Source organism: Oenanthe melanoleuca, chromosome 3, assembly GCF_029582105.1.
Source record: "Oenanthe melanoleuca isolate GR-GAL-2019-014 chromosome 3, OMel1.0, whole genome shotgun sequence".
NCBI classification, from domain to species: domain Eukaryota; kingdom Metazoa; phylum Chordata; class Aves; order Passeriformes; family Muscicapidae; genus Oenanthe; species Oenanthe melanoleuca.
In genome coordinates this window covers 51,525,521-51,549,512 of record NC_079336.1, presented here as the reverse complement: position 1 = coordinate 51,549,512, position 23,992 = coordinate 51,525,521, and the positions used below count along the sequence as shown (strand labels likewise).

Genomic DNA, 23,992 nt, shown 5'->3' with positions numbered 1-23,992 from the left:
AATTTTTCTCCAAATTATTGCAGTCATAAATTTTGTTTCAAGTTCATTAACTCACAGCTTGTTTCAAATACTCCTCTCAGATCAAAACAAAATGTGGAGGGCAGATCACTAAGGACCTGCCCGGAGACTTGGAGTGGGCAGGGCAATGCTGAGAAAAAAATACAAAAAGGACCCAGACCCTTTAAACAGGGTGTGTAAAGGATGCACCTCCAGCCAGTGGGAGTGTTACCGCTCCATGTGCTGGTTCTGCTGTCCTGGAGTTCACTCCCTGTTCATGTAGTCATCAGGAAATGTTGGCAGGCTGCAAACCCAGTACAAGGTTGACACTATACATACTATACTCATGCCCCAGGCTGCACTGAAAAACATACCAAGGATTATCTGCTATCATGACTCTCCAGGATTTCTGTCTCAGGAACAGCATCACAGTTCCCAGAGGAAATGTAACCCAATTGAACAACCCAACTCATCACAGTGCTCTCCTGAAGACTTAAAAAGGCAGTGAAAACACTGTTTCTGAGGAAAACAGCAATGCTTCTGGCTCTTAAATTCTTATGTTTTACAAGACAAATTTTGGGGAAGATGTCTATCACCTTTTATGTTCTTCAACCACAAGAACCTTTGTGTTCTTCAATCCTTTTGGCATGCAGAGATTTGGAAAAAACCCTTAGCACTTGCAGCAGAGAACAGAGATGTGATTATTATCACAGGGAATATAACCATACAGTCGCTGATTCCAACAGCATGAGCTGGTTCCTGCACATCCTTTTTTCATGCCCCCCAAAGGGGAATGAATCCACATCTCTATACCAATTATCGATCTACTCTCCAAACTTGGACTCTAGTCTGCATTTTGCTTCCTGCAGTGCCCTATCTGCATGTGTTGCTTTTTTTTTTCCTCTCAACTTGACACCTTCATTTTAAGAAACACTTAAGAGTCCCAGCAGTGAACACATGGCAGTGGCATACTTGCATGTCAGAAGGTGCTATGTGAGACAAGGCAGTTATATTTTCCCTATATATAAATTATTACAACAGGACCTTCCTCATTACTTCACTGGACTTGCTAATTTACAATTTCCAGTTATAAATTGAAAGGACTGGTGTGGGGGTTTTCTCCTTGGTTTTGAGGTATTCTGCAGAAGTTGCTTCTTTTAATGAAAGCTACTTTATGACTTGCCATTCTGTTCATGGCATTGTTTCTCAAATGTTTGCAAAAATTCTGGAATAAGTTAACAAAAATGTGCTGGTTCTGCTTTTCATACCAGTCCTGTAACAAAACTAACATTGCTTATCTTTTCCTTTCAGTTTTCAATACTAAACAGATCTATAATTTACCTCTTCTGTGGTATATATAGCTCTCTTTACCTTGATATTAATGTTTTAAAACTGCTGACACTCTAAATTGTACATGGTGATAAGTATCAGACATATATGTTTCAATTATATATTTAATTAAATTGGTCAGTGGGGAAAGAAGATGCTAAAGCTCAGATTCAACAAACTACAATCCTCAATGCAAATTAAAAGTATTTCACCAACCTTTTTATATACAGACCTCAAAACCCAGGCTCAGTCTGATTTGAATTGTTTTGCTTATCAGGCATATGACAACACAAGAATCAAAAAGAAAACTTACACTGATTTTATAAACAGATGAGTTTGTCCTATTTATATTACAGCAAGCAGCACTCCATGGTGTCTTATCTCAGACACAGATGACTGAGTGCAATGCAGTGGTAAGGTAGAACGTGGAATATTGGGACTTTGTTTTTCTTGGCTCTGGCAGTACGCACATAGCGAAGAAACATACAGTCAGGGCTATTCATCTAATAAACTGTTATACAATCTGATAAATTGTATTTATCTCACCTAAAGCCTTCCCAATCATTCACCTCTACTGGGATAATTAGCTCTTGTCCAAACATCCAAATGGTTGTTATAACACAATGTTGGAGAAATCTGTCTCACTTTCTTCCTGAACGACGCTGGTCAAGACCCTTCATTCTCTCTAGATTTCTATAAATATTTATGAGCGTGTATTTATGATCAAGCTACACACTTATTTTCCTACAACACTAGTACCTCTACACTGGAACATAGGCAGATTTGATTATTTGCTTTACTTCATCCTGTGACACTGAGCTCTATTACCATCAGCTCTACCTCCAGGTATTTGCTTCAGCACACTGTGCTGTTTCACTCCAAAAAACAACCGACTAGAATCAAATCAAATAAGCTTAGGACATTTGCTCGTTGTTCTTAGATTTATGGTTTTGTATAGCTACACCAAAAAACTCAGAGATGCTATGATGATATAAAGCTGTACTGTCATTTGAAACAGTTAATGTACACAGCAGCACTGTACTGAGAAAGAGCAAGGAACATTTCAAACAAAAATTTGAAAGCAAATTCATGCTTTGCAATACTCTTGGATTTGGCTTTTTAATAAGGAACCAAATTGAAAACAACAAAGTAAAGGCACAGTCCCTCTGATATTGTTGCTGCAGGGCAAACTTCATGGAAGTCTGCAAAGGAAATAAAAAATCATATGCAAAGGAGAAAACCCACATGAAAGGCAGAGAGCAGAATACAAGGTAACTGCAAGTACAAGGATATGAATACATTAGGGGGCTCTCCTTGTCACTGATACTAACAACAGAAGCAAAGCTTGTAATTCAACATTAAACATGTATTTCTTTTAAATATCTTTTTAAATGGTATGTTTTTCAAACTCTCCTCTTAGAAAACCTTTCTCATGGACCTTTCACTACTGTGAAATGGTGAAAGCACCAGTCCTATTGATGACTCAAGAATGATGACAAGCTACTGAAAGCTGAAATTTTTGAAATACACTTCTTAAATCACTTTACACACTTAACACTGTAACTTCCATTACATCATTCATCATGACCTTTTAACTTATGAAGAGAATATATAGGATTTTCCATTTTTTTTCTGGCATTGTATAAAGAAGGTACAGAAGGTACAGGTATGTCTTCCAGGTTATCTATGACTTTGTGTACATCAGTGTTTATTTGCCTTAGCTGAGAAACTTGGTGATGTTTTGCATCTTGTTAGCTCCCATACTCTCTGGAGGTCCAACACAACCTAGGATTTTCACTTTTAGACTGCAAGTTACTAATAGGGCAAGTCCTGGAAATGTATGCCAGTGCCTCAGACTTCTCACAACACATACTGCAGATATGGTTCCTATGTTCCCCATGTTCCTACACAGAGAACTATAAGACAATGCACCAGTTCTTCCACTTGCATAATTTTATACTGCTATAACACCTTTTCACTCAGTGGGGTTACTCTTGTATTTATTATAATGGATGAAACAGGAATAAATCCTTGTGACAGTGAAATAAAATGCTCGGCTCTTTCAGGAGAGTTTGTAACTTGTTTTATTACACTTCTCAGAATGTGAAGGAAGAGTATGTGAAGAACGTTTTAAAGTTAAATCACTTGTTCTGCATTCTGAATTGTGCCAGCATGGCTCAGAGAGAGCCACTGCCTCCTACAGAAAAAAAAAGCTCCTGTTCTCACCAAATCTTTCATCTCCACTGAATAATTTTTTTGCAATCATTAAGAGGAAGGAGTGCTGGGGCTGGTAGTTGAATAACATACACCACTCAGCTGAGAATGGGTAGCTTGCTGCAGTGCCAGGTATCTTCCTCCAGAGCACTTTATAAAAATTGTCTGGAAATTTTAGGGTCTGATTGGCAGGTCAGAGAATCCTGACCTGTAAGCAGCAGCACCTCCCAACTCTTACTGGGGTTATATAAATGGGAAACAGGTTACAAATGCTGCCAGAGCTGGATGCTGAAACTAAAATATCACTCCTTTCTTTCAATCTCACAAATGAACAGGATTTTTCTGGGTAGCTTATAGCATTTTTTAGTGAATATTTTTCATTTATTTATATTTATTTTTGTAGATCTGACATTTAGTATAACCTTTTGCACATTTAGTATAACCTTTTGCACCCACGCAGCGCTCCATTGTTTTTTTCCCTGTCTGCTTCAACCAGAGCTTTTTAATAAGTTCTTCTTTCTATTTATTTTAAAGCCTCCCTTTCCAGATGCAGATGCAGAGAATCATTATTAGAGCTGTATCATTCTCTTGCTCCCACATACAGAGGCACAGTCTTCCTCTCAGGAACAAAGTTAAGGATAGATCAATACTGTCAGGAGCTGTAAAAGTTCGTGACTTACGTTGACAGTTCCTTGCATGAAGAGCATCACCAAAATATCCATCAGCACACCTCTCACAATATTGGCCTGTTGTACCTGGCTTACATATCAGACAAGCACCAGACAAGCTGTCACAGCTGCCAGGAACGGAGAAGTCAAGGTTGTCATTACACTGGCATGGCTGGCATGATCCCCCTGGTATTAAAGGTTGTCCAAAATATCCTTCTGCACACCTGTGATAAAAGACATCATCAGTTAGGACCCTTAAATAATCCTCTCATTAGAAAAATTTAATTCTGTTTCCTCCCTGATCACCAAAAATGATTTGATCTTCTCTGAAGTGTGTCTTAAGCATCTTTTTTCCTTTTCTCTCCTACTCTTTTTTAACAATATTGTAGATACAGTACCAGCTGAAATCCTGCCAGTTCTGCAAGTAATTAGACTTCAGTGGGAGAAAAATCTTTTCACTGGCACTGAAGGTGAGACAAAGCATAGCAAGAAATCTTAGTGGCACTCTAGAGGCAGAAGGGTTGCACTAGATGACCTTGAAAGGTCCTTCCAATCCAAACTATTCTATGACTCTGTGCTAGATACACTTTGTATTTCAGCACATTATGTATAGATGTTCTGTACTCAATCACCAGCAAGCTGGATGATTGTTTTCCCCTCGACCTTAAAAACTTCTTTAGTTTAGAAAAACACCTTTAAGAATGTAATACAGACATAAATTTGTTTACCTAACAAGATCCATTCCCTGACTTAGACTTCCCCTAATATACTGCATGGTCAGATTTGCTTAATTAATGGATTTCTAATCTCTGTGTATGGGTGGGTAACAAAATGATTGGTCATTAGCACAGGAACTATGTTGTTGTATACTATACCCTTCATATTTTAAGAGAATTGTTTGAAAACATCACATCCTTTTCCACCTTGCCCACCTGCAATTTTCTGTGAGCACCATGTAAAGCAGGTTAGTAAATCCAACCTAATATGAGTCTGTATTTAAAGCAAATTTCTACTCATCTCACAGCCTATTTCCTATTTATATTCTGGTCTGCTTTTCCTTTCTGTTATATTTGCTCACACTTCATAGTAAGAGCAATGTGCAGATAGCGAAGAAATGGAAAAGAAAAATTGCACAGTTCTGGCTAATGAATATTTTTATGCACATCTCAGATTAACTCAAATTAGTATAAGGAAAACAGAAAGTACATAAAGCACATTGCACAAAATTATTTTTTCCTACAATTTTAAAGTCAGTATGAATGCAGATTTAATGTACACAGATATCCTCTCTACTTTGCAGTAGTACTGGATAGCAAGATTGAGGAAAGATTTTGTGTATCATCCTAACACAGGAATGCAGAGCTCCACTATGCTGTCACTCTTGTGTCAAGTTCATCCTTTTCTTTGCTTCCAGAATATCTCATAAAGCTTTTAACTGGATCCTAAGCAAAGCTGACTAATCATGTACCAACTATTATTCAATATCATCAGCAAAAATCACAAAGATTATAAAAACTGGAAACCGAGAGCAGGAAGGAAAAAATAGTGGGAACTTATTGATCATTTTTTTGTAATTTTACACAAAATAGGATTTTTTTTCAATCTTCTCAAAATATCCACGATGCAGACCACAGACCAATAATATGTATAAACAGTCCAGTGGTTTGGGTGCATGTAACATTCAGGACCATAAGTAAAATTTCCACAATCTAGCCCACTTCTGCAGCACAGTCATCTCTCAAAATTACCCCTTCATAGCAACAAGACATCAAAATCTTGTCATTAGAATAATTCAGGTATTTTATTTTCAGCACCTGTCATAAATGTAGCAATTTATTGTATTTCCTGCAAAGGAAAAGAGATTTTTTTCCTTTATGGAGGATATCTCAGCAAAGACAAAAGACTAATTTTAAACTTAATTTTGCCAAAATAAATTGGCTTTCATCAGTTACAATCTCAGTCACAAAGGTCAAGAATCTTAACATGTTATAATTAATAGCCACATTTTATAAAAAACAGAGAGTATCTGGATAATTTATGCAATTATCTTAATTTACCTCAACCAGATTATATCTGAAGGTAACTCATACTTTGCTAATGTACTAGTGGTGTGTTTGTCATAAATCTATATCTCTTGGTCCTACTAATCTATTTGACTTCACTTAATGTGTGTCTATATTCTTCTTTCACTTTCATTTAAGGGTGAAAACATTCACAGAAACTTACCAAGCAGTTCACAGAAAGAATACTCCAATGATTTGTGTGAAATGCACTGCTAATAATTTCCTTCTATTAACAGCGGGAGACCTCAATAACTCTGTTTTCTCATCAATTTACACTTTGATAATTAAAATTAGAAAAAAACCCACGACCATCACATAGACATATTTTAGTTATGCACATAAATAATCTCAAATCCAACTGAAGACGATTCTGAAAGTAAGGGTAAACCAGTTAAAGATTAGAAGAAAACCATGTACATGTATCTATGTAAATTCTTGCTCTTTTTCTACCACTTCTCCTGAAGTTGCAGGGGAAGATTAAAAAAAATCCATTTTCCTTAGTTCCATCTTTATTCCCTTAAGGACATTCCTACTTTAACTTCTTTTCTCAGGTTCAAAGCATTATATATTCGGGAAGGTTTAGATAAAAACCACCAGTAAGTATGTGACATGGAAAATTACTTTTGCATAATTACATTACACAAAATACATGTAAAAATAAATGACTTCTAACTACAACATAACACCTCTGAGATTAAAAAGAATAAACAAAAAAAAGCAGTGAAAAAAGATTGTGTCCATATTTTTCCTTTCTGTTATCAAATGCAGGTGTGTCTGTGAGTGACACATTTTATTTAGCATAAGTGGTGCTAAATACAGGGCTACTACTTAAAAATATGTGTATGAACGTGTACTGGGCCTGGTCAGTATGGAGTTAATATTCCTCACAGCAGTCTGTAGGGTGTTTTGTATAAACACATACATGCACAGAAACACAGGACTATTTTATACATTTCTTTACATTTTCTGGGGAAAAAAGCCCTTGAGACAGAGTTAATTAAGCCTGCAAATCCAAACACTTTAAAGTATGGAAATACTATTTTTACAGAGCCTTTGAAATTTATGTGCATTCAACCTGCACACAAAACCAGGCAAAAGCCCTGTGGAGAAACGGCCTGTGAGCACCCAGTGAGATATCTTAACTCAGGTACAGATGTTACTGTTGTGTGACCAGCTATAAATCTTGCATTTTCTAATGTCAGAATGCCTGCCTTTGCAAGCTGCAAACAATCCTGCATAACACATTTGTTGTACCAAATCTCCTGAAATGTTTGACCCTATTCCCATCAGTACTGCAACACAGACTCGCTGCTCTGGCACTAGTAGAAGAATTATATTTGCTACAATGAGCAGCAGTTTGAAGCCACAGTACTCATGAGAGGCTATGGATGGTGGCACTCCGTGCTAGACTTCAAGAAAGAGGGAGGAGGGAGCAAGAAAGGACGTGGGTCAGCTTCTCCTCACACAGGAGGAACACTGACCCTCCTTCTAGGAGGAAAAAATCATTAGATTCATATACATAAATCCTGGAGTCCTACAAGAAAAGCTAGACTCTCATCTACTTTGCTTCTTCTCCCTAGCAAGACTGTATTTAGAAAATGGATATCATCATTCTGTAAATGTGCTGGGCTAAAAAGACAACCTTATGTCATTCTCATACATCCCTTCTATGAAATTGAGAGAATGTCCATCCTACCTCATATGCCTTTGGAAAAGTGAGCAGTGAGCAAAGGAAGAAAACTTACATCGAATTTGTTAGGGAAAAACATTACACAGGAAAGCTGAGCTCTCTCTACAATTATAGATTACATGATAACTCCCAACACAGTTTATATCTGCAATTATTTTGATGGTGTTATGAGCTGGACCCCTCAGAATACTGAGCAATTATGGCACCATTTTCCTGAGAGTTCTAGTGAGAGAAGTAGCAATTTTTTCTGACATTTTACAAATCAGTCAGATATATGTATCTCTCTAGGGGACAGAGGATATATTTTTAGGCCAAATAAGTACAGTGCTTCACACTGTCACTTCATGATACTCAGTATGTCATGATAATTTAGCATTGTTCAGCTAATGAATCACATGGCTCAGATCACTTGTCACTTTGTAGTTGCTAAAATGAAAGAGAATTTCGTGTAAACTCTCTCAGCAATTATACAACCACTGCTAATAGCAAAGCACAACATGCTTTCTCCTGATCATTATTATTGACAGCTGCAGACATTTTAAAACAACTTGTTACAATTAAAAGCAAATAGTTCTGTGAGCTTTGGAATTAATGGCCTAATTTCCAGTGGATTTATATCTCATGGTTACAAGGCTAAGGGCTGGTTATTTGTTGCAGGATGTTGCTATTCAGCAGGGAGTAATCCCTCAGGCTACAGCAGCACTTTTTCCTTGTCCTGTGAAAGTTTTCTTATGGGCAGAACATTTAGCAATGTCTCTTGTTCTCTCTCTATCTGTTTAATCAGGTGTGAGTTCACACAGTATTCTTCCCCCTTAGCTATGACATGTCCTAATTTATTAGCCTCTATTCTGCCACTTCTTTTCATAAAACCTTCGGGAACAATTATCATCTTTGAGCCCTCCCATCTTCTGCCAAATTTGGTTGAAATTGACCTACAAGTACAGATGACTTGGCAGGCAGCCAGAGAGACAGACAAGCACAAAAAGATCACAGCAGCCTCATTTCCTTAGGAGATCAGGCTAAAATTCAATTTAGCCATTTATTCAGACTCTCTACCACTGCATCTACAATCTGTGGTCCACTCAGGAACAGCACTTGTTGCTAATGGAAGCTGTCAATGACCCTGCATTGACAAACTGCCACCAAAGTGCTCTTGATGTGATTTATTCCTGCCGTCATTAACTTCACAGCCCACTAGCTGAGAGAAGGTGATGACTTCCCAGACAGACAGGAAAAGACAGGCAGAAATAGCAGCAGCAGGAGCAGACTCGGTGATGATGGGTGGAAACAGGTGACAGCCTGCACTCTCACTTCAGGACAGATATAGCACAACAGGGGATTTAAAAGGAAGTAGTTGTAAATTGGAAAGAGGGGATTATAGGGAGATTCACAGCGTATGGTCAGGTTTCTGCTTTTCTGTTTCTCTCTTGCTCTTGGTTTATTCCTATTTCTCATCTCAGCCTGAATATTTTAAATCTTCATTCAGAAGCCTTACCTTTTTTTAACGGTTTGCCTTGAAAAATCCTCCAAGCAGCTCGTGGAAGTGCCAAATGGCAAGAGCCCACTAAGAAACGCAAGGGCCATGTTTCCATGCCCCTTCACTGTCTAGCCAGGTGTTACACAGTTATCTGGCTGCCCAAGCCCCTCTTAAAAAAGTGTCATTGGCAGGGTCACAGGGGACTGAGATCAGGGAGACAAAGCCAACACTGATTCATCATGACCTCCAAACAGCTAGCAGAGGTCCCCTGGCACACTAACTGCTCCTGAAATCTGTTCCATCCATGTGAAATCCCAAGAGACCAAAGGCATGCAGACACAGTGGTGATATCCCTTGCCTATGTGGTCTCACCCCTGTGGAAGAGGGTTCCTGGGAGCTTAGCACTAGCACTGACTAGCTCTTTGTTTCATTTAAATTCCCCACATGATCCTTTCGGCATAATGGCTTTGTAAAGCCAGCAATAAGTGTAGGAAATATATATTGAACTTTTTTATGTATTTGATAAAGAAGAATAATCTTTTTTTTTTTTTTTCATTAAAGCCCAGTTTGTTCTACTTGCTAAATAAATACTGCACCAGAAAATGAGAAGCAACAAAAATGTAAAATATTCTTTTAAAAATAATTAAAATCTACAAATAACTTATTAGAAGAGCTGTATTTTCACTGCATATTAACTTCTCTAAGGGAAGCATCAGTAATTTACTGCATTTTTTAATCACCATGCTCTAAACATTCAAATGACAGAAGAGACAAAAGGTCTATAAAAATCTCAGAAGAGTGACAGAAAACTAGAAGAAACTTTTTTAACAGAGACTCTTACTTATCAGCAAATGCTTCTTGGAAACCTTACATTTTACCTGAAAACAATAAAAAAGCGTAAGAAAAATACAATATCATGGATCTAATATCAGAGGAAATTTTTTCAGTGAGAACAGGAACGGGGATGAGAAGGGGAGGTAACAAAAGGTAGAACAGTTCCATGTGATCAATACTTTTGTTTCAGGTCTCATATGACTAAAAGCATGGTGCCTGCTTACCTCTCACAGCGTGGTCCCACGTAGCCAGCTGGGCATTCATCACACATCAATCCACGATGCCGGTCAAAATGACACGTTGGGCTAAAGCTGTGTTGTTGATATTGAGAAAGAAGAGGGACAAGGAAGAAACATAAAGAAAACATGGTTAGCAGCATAGCTCTCTTCCCACTTCAGAGATTGTTAATTTGCAAAACAGTGCCCAGGAAAAGTGATTCTGGTCTAGGACACGGGGCTTAAGTTCGACTCCAGCAAATTGAATTTGGAATGACTCTGCTATTTCTGCGACACTGAATATAGAGCAGCGGATGGCAGCATCCCAATAGCCTGTTATTACGGGACTTGAGCCTGCCAGTGAGTGGTCTGGATACCATTAAAAAGGCAGGAATGTACAGCTGTTTGTTTGTGCCCCCGAGGGCCTGGCAAAACAATCTGTGCCATAACGTGGCCCCTATATAAATCTCTCTGAAGGACAACCGATTAAAAGCTCAGTTAACTTTGTGTATAGTCAGCTGTGAAAGGGACCCTGTGAACAAGAAAGGGGAGGGACAACATGGGAAATATCTGGTACAGCTTCCCAGAGAGTGCATTTGAGTTAATCAAGTGCCAGTGACCTCAAGCAACAGGCCACACAGGCATGTTGAAATTTAAGAATAGCTTGCAGACTAGAAAGCTTCTACCTCTCTGTTATGCTCTAATTATTTTTGGCTGCTTTGGAGATTTTTTTTCCTCTTTTTTTTTTTTTTTTTAATAAATTAGAATACTGTAACCATTTGCAAGCTCCACATCTCAATGCCTATGTTTAACTCTGCACTGTGTTCCTTCACTGTTAGCATTTTGCTTTCCATAATCTTTCTCCCTTAACACACCTTTCTGAAGAAACCTCCTGACACACTAAAAGATACTACACAGAAGAAGAGGCAATCTGCTCTTCTGTAATTCTGTAATGATTATTAGAGACAGAGACATACAAGCATCTTTAAAAAGCCCCATCTACATAATGGTAATCAATTCTGGTCAAGTAAATAGAAAAATAGAAAAAGAAAAAAGAAGAAATAAAAGAACAGGAGTAGGTGCATAGCAGGATGACTATTCAAAGGGACAAAATAAAGCACCTATGTGAAGAAGGATACTAAATTATCTTTTATTACCTAGGAAAAGAGAATTTGAGAAGCAATAGAGTTTCTTGAACAAAGACAGTAGAAGGAAGTTATATTCAAGATAACATGCTTCATACTACAGTGCATGCTACAATAACAACAAATAGACATAATCTGATCTTGGATATATTAAAGCAGGATATAATGAGCATAATTTATTGTGATTAGCTGCTGGTGACTATACCCCACTTCTCAGGATTCATCCACCGGGTGATCTGTCCTCAGTTATTCTCTATTCTGTATCATCCCACAAATACAAGAGATCAGTAAGAAAAATGTGGGATGGTCAGGTCCAACAAACATAGACAGGTGCTGGCATTTTTCTCTTTCCTATAAGGATAATGTTTGTGTTATTTTGTCATTTACTTAATAATAGATTCACAAATGGATGAAGAGCCAGTTGAATAAACAATAATTGTTCATTCTATTCTTTAACAGCAATGAAAGCACACATGAATATAATCACTGAATATAATCAGCAGCACCTGACTTACTTCAAATAAGTTCCTGCTTGTCAGTCCCAACCTCACTTTCTGAGAGTTTCATGGGAAACTTTGTAGAGATGCTATCACAACTCATTATAGCATTGTGCAAAATTGACTGTACCAAAGTTCCACCAAGAGATCTGAATTTAACTGCATAAATTTTAAATATAATAACGACAGTAATTGTAGGGATGATAACGATGATAATAATAATAATGATAATGTACTTATTATAGCTAAGCAATAATGATGAATAGTAGAATTTCCATGTCTTAAAGGTAATGCTCAGGCCTTGCCTCCTAGATTCTTTCCCTGACTTAGTAGTTGGACCACATTTCAACACTAAACATCAATATATTGGGAAATTCCCATGGTGTGCTGTAAAGGAAACATATGAGAGCAGGCTGAGAAAAGAAGAGTTTATCTTCCTGATTATTGAGAATCTCATTACTCACTAATGCTAAACTCTAATGAACTGTGAGTATTGATTTGTCAAAAGAAACTTTAAAAAACTGTAGTCCCCCTCTTGATTTATCATTGCTTGTTACAGTTTTCCCATCTGTTAACAACACAAGTACAACAACTGAGTCAGGACACAGGACAAGTATGGACACACAGTTTGGGTATGTATGTGATAAGTCTATGCTGGGAGATGGGGTGTCCTAAAAGCTTTCTAGTGTATTATAGAAAACATCCCCTGACAATATGCTTCTCATTTTATCTAATTCCCCAAGGAAAAAAATAAAACTCTGAGACCAACCCAAATTCTTAGTTCATGTGCTGTGAATTTACTCCCGACCTTCCCAGGCTGAGCCAGAGACCTTCTATCTCCCATTTCCAGTGATAAAGCATTCCTGTCAAAGTCTTTGCTACCTATATTAAATTTATGGCTATATCAAGAGAAGAGCAGTAATTATTCCAAATATCCATATTTGTTAGAAATTATGGGGGGAAAAAAAACTCCTTTGAAACTACTTGAGTACTAAAAATGTTAGAACAGCTTCTAGGAGCGGTATGTTTACAAGAAGATATAGAATGAAGGAGTTATGTGTTCATTGCATTGACCATTTATGACATGGTATTGATTTCATCTTCATCACATAAGCATATAGATGAAGATATATGCAAAAAGAAGAAAATACAACCCAGGATGTAGAATACAAGATTAGACAACTTAATTTTAATTCTCTGATTTGGCCAAGTGCTCTTTTCTGACATATGGCAAGCCATTTATGACTGTTGTGCTTCAGAAGGCACATGACTGGCTTCAGTGACTGCATATGGAAGCTCCTGCCATTAGGAAACGGGAAAGGGAATTGGCAGCAACTAAATCCTCTGAAGTCAATTAACAGAACAACATAATCACCACATCATTTCTACAACTGTTAGAACAGTTCTCCACTGTATGTGGCATTGCAAAGAGAGTCAGGTGCTGTGAGAACAGTGAAGGGAACAATTTTAAACATCGTAAATAAATGAGACACTGCTATAAAATACAAAACTTACTTCTTAATAGAAAAATATCTCACAGGGTCATTACATGGACAATATTCTCTAGGCAGTGGGAACTTGGTATTAAGCTTAGAAACCTACAAATATCATGTCATATCATTTTAGGAATTAAATACTTCAGGAATTAAAATCTATACACAGCTATTTGTAATGATTTGTATGCACAATTAGTCACTTGTTCAGTTGCTCAGAAAGAACATGACACATACTAGATCTGTACAGTGACATGAACTTGGTAAAAGTTTATTTTTCATATGAAGGTATTTGAATGGTTTGCAAATATTATCCCTAGCATAACAAACTCATTGGCAACTAAGTAAGAAAGCAAAGAAGTGTTTTAACAGCATTCAGGTAACACATTAAATCTTTAAAATCTCTTTTTTCCTCATAAACAAATTTAATAATTGGTCTACACTGTAACATCATGAGAGCATGAATATTACAATGAGTTCTACAAAGCTAAACTTTGTAGACTTCAGGACTCATACAGTTTCACAGTTCAAAAACATTTATATTGTGTGTTTGTTCCGTACCTATTATATTTTTCAAGTAAACTAAATACTAAAAAGGGGACTGGTAACTTCGAAAAAGGAAAGTAAAACACCCAGAACTATGATGACTATGTAATGGAGCTCTCCAGGCATTTTGCCAATCATAACCTAAATTCAATCTATTTGACTTGGTTTGTTGCATGTCTGTGCAAGATGGAAATGTGATAGTGTTTTTTCTTCTTTATCAGCACAGTATTCTCAAACAAGAGAAAGATAATTGATTACTGAGGCAAGGAAATACCAAGTAATGAGAATGTCAGAGGAACCACGCCTGAGCAGCAGATACAATAAACCCATATATATTTAAATCTAATAAAACCAACTCAAGAGCTGTGTTAACAGGAAGGCAGGCTCCCATTCTACAATCCCCTGGAATTTCCGCTCATAAGTGCTTAGACTACTCCTGCTCTGATAAGTGCAATTTTAATAGGATGCAATGGCACAAACAAGACTCAGAACAGTTTTATTCAGGTACATCATGTAAAATGCTTTTGGTGCTATTATTTTCCAGCTACTGTCTGTGACAAAAACCAATGAAAAATGTTCAAGCCACTTGGTCTATTAAGTTAAGCGATGGAGTAGCTTAGACAAGGTTTCAAAATGAAGGAAACTGGTTATTAGATCAGAATTTTGAATAACTTTTCACTTGTATTTTTGTTTAATAAAAAAAATTCACAGTATTTTTTCTGAGATATGCTGAAAAAATATTTTCACTTACAAGATCTCAGGATGAATTCAAATTCCAAACAAATCTCATAATGTAGACTGGAAGAACATGAAAAGTAAAAGCAGAAAAAACCCTCGTGTCTGCAAATTCCTCTTTAAAATTAGAAACAACTACCTTTAAAGAGGACAGAAAAGCAAATGCTAAGTTATTAACTTGAAAAACAGTCATCCAAATTCTGTGTTATTCTACCTTAGTTTCATCCACCTTTTGTCTTTATCTGCCTAGTTAAGCACTCTGTACAATCGTAAAAATAAAAGTTTATATTGCAGCATGTATTATTTGATTGAAAGAAAAAAGATATCTCAAGCATACATGTAAAAATGTAAATTAAGAAATTATGCAATTTACTAAGGGGAAAAGTGCAATATGCAACAAATATACAACTTACTTGTTAGAAGGTATGTTGAGGGGGCAAGCACACATCTGACAGTCTTCAGCTGTGCCTTTAGTTGCATCACCATAGAAGCCAGGCAGGCATCTATCACAATATGGACCACCTGTGTTGTGTTTGCAGTCCTAAACAGAAGACGTAAAGTAAAAATTGACAATTAGACAACTTGCATATGGAAAAAGGTCTGCAACATTTGTCCTTATTTTCTGCTGCTTGTTGAGAAACAGTTCTACAGGTTAGCTGTCACAATCAATGCTCTGTATGTTCTTGTGGATAACTTTTTTTCATGTAAAACAAAAAAAAAGATTTAATAAACCTTTGAATTTACACCACTCAACTGCTGTATTATTGTTTTAGCTTGCTTAAAGAAAACCAACTTTCAAAGCAGCCTAAGACAGGTTTATTATTGCAGTCTTGCAGCAGGCCATATTTTGTGACAAACTCTTTTCAGATGTTGATTCCAAAAATACGGCCCAGACAATGTAAGTTATAAAAATGAATTATTACTTTAGACATGTATGTGCATTAGTTCATTTTACAAGGCGCATGACTATGATTATTGTTAAACAGTTGTAAAGCCTGAATTACTTAATTCTTATTTGCCAGAACAGAATCCAGCCTTTTTTCATGAGTAGAAGGAAGGACAAGTATCTCGTGTATAGAGTATACCTGTTGCTATCCAACAGTTTGTGATCATCTACATGACTGCATAACAGGAGAGAAATTAAGCTGAGCATATGAAACATGTAGTATAAAAATGGCAGTACCTGATTTGCATTTTTGTATATAGCTTTTGGCTGATCTTATATTAAACAATTTTTTAGTAGAATAGAAATTGGTCCAGTGAGAAAAAGCTTCTCATGATGACTTTTAAGAACCAAGCTTTAAAGAGTAATTAGCCTTTCTATTCTTCTTCCCTCTCTCCATACAGAATTTAGAAATTCTACATAATTTCACAGAATCTGTAATAGATTCAGAAAATTATTTTTCTGGCTTAATTTGTTTCTTTTCTTCACCCATATTACTAATGCACCACACTATTTCTTCCTCTGCTGTTTCCCACAAGATACCCAAGTTTAGCCCTTTCACAAGGCAGAAACAGAGAAAGCAGTAGGAATGGTTTTGGATGTTAAATGGCATATAAATGTCATTGGTGTGGATTGAAAAAAGGATTGAAAAAGCATATGTCAAATTGAAAAGGCCAAAATGAAAGCCATGAGAGAGATTTTGTTAATGGGGTGTGTTCTGCTGTGTTTTAGAGTACAGGCCAGATCAAATCTAATGTTTCATCCAAGCTGCAGCTTAAGAACTCTGGAGGTTTGTTTTTGTTTGTTTATTTATTTTAAGTGTGGGCACTTTCAAACTTAAGATTTAATTTAAAATTGGTTTTCAAGAACAGTTTAAAATTGTTTTATCATTTTAGCAAGTCATGCATATGGTACTGAGTGCTATTTAACAGCCTTACTGTCTGGAAGACATAATTTACCCTCAATAAGAAACTGACACTATTCTAAGGAACACAGATTCCTTCTTCACAGCTTTCCAAGACTGCAGTGATTTCTGCAAAGCTTTTTTGCACTATGCTCTGCACCTGGGCAGCTGAGAAAGGACAATACCCTTTTTAGTCATGAACACATTGGTGTCAAAAGCATTTGCCTCCAGAAATACTGTTTGCTGTTTTAAAGGGTGCATTCTTATTGCTAGTGCATACAATCAGCATATATTTGAAAAGAAAGCCTCAATCACAATACTACATTTTAACACAATTCATAGATTGTGAGCTAATACTAAATTATTGAAACACTTAATCATTTAAAATTATGGCTTTAGAACAGCCAGCTGGGTTAAAATTAACTTCCATAAGTTAGCTAATCTGTTTGATTGGTATTTCAAGCATTGACATTCAAAAAGACTCTACCAGTCATACAAAAAAAGTAGCCAGGAACAATATCCTTTTAAAAGAAGATGTGACAAAAATAATTTAAGTGTTTCAAAAGAAAAATCCTCTGCAATTCAACTTTTTTAAGACATCATGTCAAATTATTTGTACTTTTTCTGAAAAATAATGGATTCTTCTTTTGTGATAAGTTTAGCTTTAAATATCCTCAGACATATCTTAATGTTTTTGAAGAATATGAACAGTTTATATGTCAAGGATGTTATTAAAGTGAGAGAAGCTAATACACTACTTTAAAGCTTCACATCTCTTGCTGAGTGGTATTTGCAGGTTCTGCTTTTTAAAGTGAAACACCTGAAACCTTCCATTTTGTAGGAAAACATTTCTTGTTACAAAGACCTGACCACCTTCACTTTGATGAATTATTTTCTGTCGCTTTAATATCAGTCATTTCCATGTACTGTGTCTAATCCTACTCAATTCATACCTCTGTGTTTAATACCTCACAGTTAGAGAATAATAGAATAGCCACAGCTGGTGGGATCATTGAGTCTAACTCCTGTCCTTGTGCAGGACTCCCCAGGAGTCACACCATGTGCCTGAGAGCATCGTTCAAACACCTCTTGAGCTCTGTCAAGGGTACTGTGACCACTTTCCTGAGGAGTCTGTTCCAGTGCCCAACATCCTCTGGGTAAAGAACCTTTTCTTAATATCCAACCTAAACCTCTCCTGATGCAGCTTCAGGCCATTCCTTCGAGTCCTGTCAGTGCTCACCACAGAAAAGAGATCAGTGCCTGCTCCTCCTGACAACTAACTGCAATGAGATCGCCCCTCCAGGCTGAACAGATCAAGTGATCTCAGCTGCTCCTCCTGCAGCTTCCCCTCAAGGCCCTTCACCATCTTTGTAGTCCCTCCTTTGGACTCTCTATAACAGCTCAATGTCTTTCTGGCACCCCAAACTGCACACAATATTCAAGGTGAGGCAGCCCCACGGAGAGCTGAGTGGGACAAGGATTTCCCTCCTGGCTGCCAGGGCACTGCTGACTCATGTTCAATTTGCCAGTGACTAGAACCCCCAGGTCCTTTTCCATGGCATGTTTTCCAGCCTCTCAATATCCAGTTTGTACATACTTCCATGGTTGTCCCATCCCAGGTCCAGAATCTGGCACTTTTCTTTGTCAAGCTTCATTTGATTGGCGATTACCCATCGCACTAATTTGTCTGGGTCTCTCTGCAGCTCCTCTCTGCCCTCAACAGAATCAAAAGCTTCACCCAAATCAGTAACATTGGCAAACTTACATAAGTACTCTTTGAGTTCTGCATTCAAGTAATCAATGAAGATGTTGAAGAGCACAGGGCAAAGGATGGAGCCCTGTGGAACCTCACTAGTGACAGGACACCAGTCTGATGTCACCCCATTCACTCAAACGCTCTGTGCCTGACCCATGAGCCAGCTGCTCACCTATCCCATGGTGTGTTTATCCAGCTGTGTGCTGGACATTTTGTCCAGAAGGATCCTGTGAGAGACAGTATTGAAAGATTTACTGAAATCCAGAAAGACTGCATCAGCTGACTGCCCTTCATCACCTAGCTGGGTTACCTTGTCATAAAAGAATATTAAATTTGGTAAGCCAGATTCTCCCCTCATGAAGCCATTCTGGCTGTGACCAATGACTGCACCACCCTTCAGGTGTTTTTCAATACCTCCCAGAAAAACCTTCTCCATAATTTTGCCATACACTGAAATGAGACTGACAGGCCTACAGTGTCCATGCCTTCCCTTCCACCCTTGACCTTTTTGAAAATTCAAACATTAGCCAGCTTCCTCTAAACTAGGATCTTTCCATATTCCCAAGGCTGTTCAAAAATCTTTAAGAGAGGCTTCAGGATGACATCATCCAGCTCTTGGAGTATTCTTGGATGAATCCCATCAGGCCCCACAGACATATGGATCCAGTAGATGCCACACTAGTTCAGGGTATGCTGAGAGTTCATCACGCTCACAGCCATGGTCTTTCAGCACAAGGCACTGGGACTCCTTTAGCCCATCATCAATGTTGGAGACAAAGGCAAAGAAAGAATTAAACATCTCTGCCTTGCCTATCTCCCTGTTTGTGAGGGGACCATCTTCATCCTGTAGTGGGCTGATGTTATTTCTGCACTACCTCTTGCTGTTAACTTATTTTAAAAAATCCTCTTATTATTGCTCCCCAAATTTCAGTTCAGCTTCAACTCCAATTGAGCTTTGACCACACTTTTCCCTCTAGAGCAGCAAGCAACATTTTTGTATTCCTCCCACATCACCCAACCTTGCTTGCACCTTTTTTTTCCCACATGTAGCTTCCTTTTTTGCCTTATCTCCAAAAGAAGATCCTTGCTCAGCCAAGCTGGTCTTCTGCCTGTTTGACTTCTGACATTTTGGAATTGCTTGCTCCTGTGCTCTTAGGAGATAGTGCTTAAAAAGTGACTAGTACTGACGGTCCCCAGCATGTTCAAAAGCAATGAATCAATATTTAGATTTAAAAACTAACAAAAAAAAGAGTACCCCATATATACAGGACCAAAATCTAAGCATACCATACAATGTATGTTAGCTTATTTGAGAAATAATGATCGTGTGTATCCTATACTTTTCTCCCTGAGCCAGATTGGACCTTACAGGACAAAAAACATGATGTGACCTGATCTGCCTGCTCTCTTCAGTGATGCATTAGACGTCTTGCTAATCTGCCACATTTACAGATCAGTACTTTAAGTACTGAAGTAGACAAGTCCTTCTAAAAATATTATCAACACTCATGAAAGATTTGTGTTTTCTTGATATCAATTGGCTGAATCTCAGTTTGAAACTTGCCAAATGTACAGCAATGGTTTTGAACATCATCTGGTTTGAGCAATATCTAATTATACTGAGATTATTTCCTTAAAGCATGCTTAAGACTCTGATGTCTTAATTTCACATCCATAGGAAAATTATACTGGTTTTTTTCCATGTCATGAGACTGGGTTTAAAATAAATTGTGATCAATTTCTTTAACCTGCTCAGTACATTCTATCTGTTTTTTTTCATTCCCATGGAAATAGAGGTTGTTCCAACATATTGATCTAATGTTTTGGTAAAATCCATGCATTTCTTCAGAGATCCATAAACTTTGTGGCCAGGAAGAATTTTATGTCCAAATATTTATTCTTTCAAATCCAAAGTCATTTCAATACAATGATTTCAATTGCATCTCACACTATTTCGAAAGCATTAATTTTCTGTACCTCTTTTACATTGGAACATCTTTAAACTTCAGTTAGACAACCTCTGTGTAATTAAAACTGTGGGATTTATTTTTGTCCAAAAGTTTTTGACCTTGGTCCCTACAAGCTGCCTGGCTGATGTCCTGTAGAGTGTTTTCCACCATTCCTATGAAGCCAGTTCTACTTTTTCTTTTGGAAACCAAATTAACTTCTTTATGCCAAATATCGGGAAACCCTAAATTCACACTGAAAACCACTCCTGCATATGCAGCTGAGTGTACATGAATATGGAAAGAAACATTTAGAGTAGAATGTAGTGATGAAAATAAAACCTTATACAGGGATTATGACAGAGTCCAAGATAGCTCATTTGGCATGCTGCTGCCCTTCCTCAGGATACCTGTCACAGAGACAACCAGGGAAGCTGTTAAAGCCAGCTAAAGAAAGACTGGGAGCCTAATTTAGCATATTCCCAACAGTCTAGACCAGACAATGGTATTCTGCCTTTGGAAGCATGAATAAGCTCTGCTAGAATTTTCAAACTACCGTAATGTCAAGATGACATAGACATTCCTCTTTCCTGGTGTAACACTACAAATGTAATCAGCATGTTGCAGAGGCGTTACATATCTTCAGTTGAACAAGAGCCTGCACTGCATTTAGGCTAGGACATATCATTTTGTTATGTTGTATGTGAGGATGAGTAAAGACATTTTGTAGCTCTGGTGATGAACACTGTCTAAAGCACATGTCCATCAGCACTGACACAGGCCTCACCCTACATGGTATATGCTGCTTAGACACAGAGGAATACAATATGAAAAGGATGCCACTGGAGACTGCCCACTTAGTGCAATATGAGCTTATATTTGGGGAGAAAGATCTACTTTCTTTGGCTTACTAACAGGAACATAGTATCCTGCAATGAAACACGTTGAAATGTGCTTGCTTTTCACAAGGTTTAGGTTTAACCAACCTCCTAAAACTACTGTAAATGTGTATGTGTAATAGCACAAAAGAACATTTCTGAATGTTCCAAATTGCCCTATGTACCAAAGCAGTTATGTATATCACAATGGTAACGAGGAAAAGGTATCATGCAGCCCTCTATGGCTGCTGTGGGGATCAAAGGGCTTTGCAGGTTACTGGAAGATATATGTTAAAATGAGCTTTTTATACAGGCCTGTGTCAAAGTAGATGATTTGAGCTTTTATCACGAGTCAAAAACAAATTTCAGCTTCTTTTCAACTACATTTCAAAGCTAAGGAAGAGCAAAAAGAAGTATCGTATCAGTAAATTAGGTGCCTAAATTGTCTGTTGTATTACTGAAAAAACACCATGAATAATAATAAGGAGGCCAAAAGGCTGTGTAAACCTCAATAGAAAGAATGCCTTTGATGTGAAACATTTCTCTTTTTCAGCATTCAGACTTCTCTCTCTCTCACTTCAAAAGGCTTATGATCCAAATTGAATAGAAGCATTTAATAGCCTGCATGGATACTAACCAATCTGACTTACAGTGCTTTCAAAGTTGTAAGAAAATCCAGAACTGATTTTAAGCTCCCTGTGCGCCTCTTCTCTCTAGCCTGATCTAGTATAAGCTACAGAACACATAAAATACAGAGTGCTTGATAAAGTGTATAGATGAAAGCACATCTTCAGCTGGTTATTTTCCACTTCCTTGTCAGTGCTGTGTTATCTCACACCAGCACCCTTGAAACATCAGAAGGGGGAGCTCCACTGCCTGAGTCAACAGTTCACATCAGCCAAAAAGCACAAAAAGCAATATGCAGCCTTCGTGGCCTTCTCTTTTATCCAGGCTGGTGCTACAGACAAAAATAAGGAAGGAAGCTGTGCAGGGGCTAAAACTGGAAGACACAGAAGCCAAAAACCTCAGAACTTATATCTGGCTACGTACCCCTGAGCAAAATAGTCAACAGTTATAGCATACCTTAAACAAGATTCTTCCTTTCCTTGTCTCTCCTGTTAATTGATTTTATCCCACACGGATATTATAAACATTGTAGCTGGAGAATACGGTCATTAATGCAAGAAAAATTTTGTCAGGAAACACAAATCCATATTACCCTAGCGATAAACATTTTCACTGAGTATTAAGCAAAAGATTCAAAACATGACTGTCACGTCAAACGTGTTTTTCATTCTAGGTACTTCTTTGAGGCTTACAGTATAATTAAATTGAGAATAATTTTAAGCTTCTATTCATGAAAAAGCAATTTGAAAAATCCACTGATCCACACATTAAGGATATCTTGTTTTGCACTGCATTGCAATTAAACATCTTCTATGAGCAAAACAGGAAGAACAGTAATAATTCTAAGTGCCAAATTATATTGGAAAAAGCCTGAATTTTCATTTTGGCATTTTCCCAGCAGGTTTTTCTTAAGGAAATAAAAGAGAACATTTAGAAACATGCACATTACAGAGTCTGCTTGAAATTCTGCAGGGAACTGAGAGTATATCCCACTAAACTGGCACTGGCTTAAATTGTGCTTCTGCAAGACTAATGAAATTAGACATGTTGTTTCAAGCCTCATGCCATGTCAGACAATATAAAACTAAAAATGCCCTTGAGTCAATCAGAAAAGTATATTCAGCATAATTCACCCATTCCAAAAGGCTACTGAACAGGCGGGAAACGGTGTGCTAGTAGGATTACTAGGGATAATATTACAGATTTAATTGCTGAATTAGTAGGTAACTACGTAAAATCTCTGTAGCCTACAAGAAAAAAATCTGATTTAGCTGAGATCATATGGTTTTATTATTTTTCTCTAGTACAATTCATTAAGTGTTCCTTCAAGGTTTACTATAAATTTAGAAGAAGGAAGACATTAAAAATATCTTCTCATCAAACTAGAACAGAATTTACAAAGTTACCTGCTACATACTTTAAATTGAATATACTGGAGGAGACAAATGGGAGGGGAAGATAAATCTTGCATGAAAAAGTATTCATATATTTGCTGCTTTCTGCATGCCATACCTTAAAACTATTGTATTTTAAAACATAGATCCTATGTGATAAATAAAATATTTTCTTTTCTTAACTGTTAAAGATACCATATCTTGGTATGAGGGGATCCTTAACCTCAACATAACAATCTCTTCTGTTAGTCCTGGCATTTTTCTTCTTGGTTATTCCAGGTCTCAGAGGTCACTAATTCAATTGCACAGGCACACTGGACTGATGTTGGCCACGTCCACTGTTTCCTGTAGGGACACTTACCAGGCATGCTCCTGTCATGTCATCACACACATCTGCATGACCAAAGCACGTACACGGTGCACAAACTCCACCAAAGATTGTGCCATTCACACGCCTGTGCCGAGGCCAGCATGACTGCAAGAAAAGTCAGATTAAAAAGTTAAACTCTTGTTTGAACAGAGGAAGGAAAGGGATTTTTAAAAATTTCTTGGATTTGATGTTCGCAGACACAACAAACATGCCAAATGAACAAACTTGCCAAGTGAATAAAAATACCAACATTTTTCTAGAAAATTCCCCT

At 37.4% G+C, this 23,992-nt stretch overlaps 1 protein-coding gene across 1 annotated transcript in view; it reads right to left on the bottom strand.

Moving 5' to 3' along the window:
- The window catches only part of LAMA2 (laminin subunit alpha 2), a 330,175-nt gene that overhangs the window by 118,163 nt on the left and 188,020 nt on the right, over positions 1 to 23,992 (bottom strand). Inside the window, exons 16-19 of the mRNA XM_056488060.1 lie at positions 23,713 to 23,826; positions 15,317 to 15,444; positions 10,497 to 10,583; positions 4,221 to 4,432 (exon numbers count right to left, since the gene is read on the bottom strand). Coding sequence (XP_056344035.1) covers positions 4,221 to 4,432; positions 10,497 to 10,583; positions 15,317 to 15,444; positions 23,713 to 23,826 — 541 coding nt within the window. The remainder of the gene's footprint in view (positions 1 to 4,220; positions 4,433 to 10,496; positions 10,584 to 15,316; positions 15,445 to 23,712; positions 23,827 to 23,992) is intronic.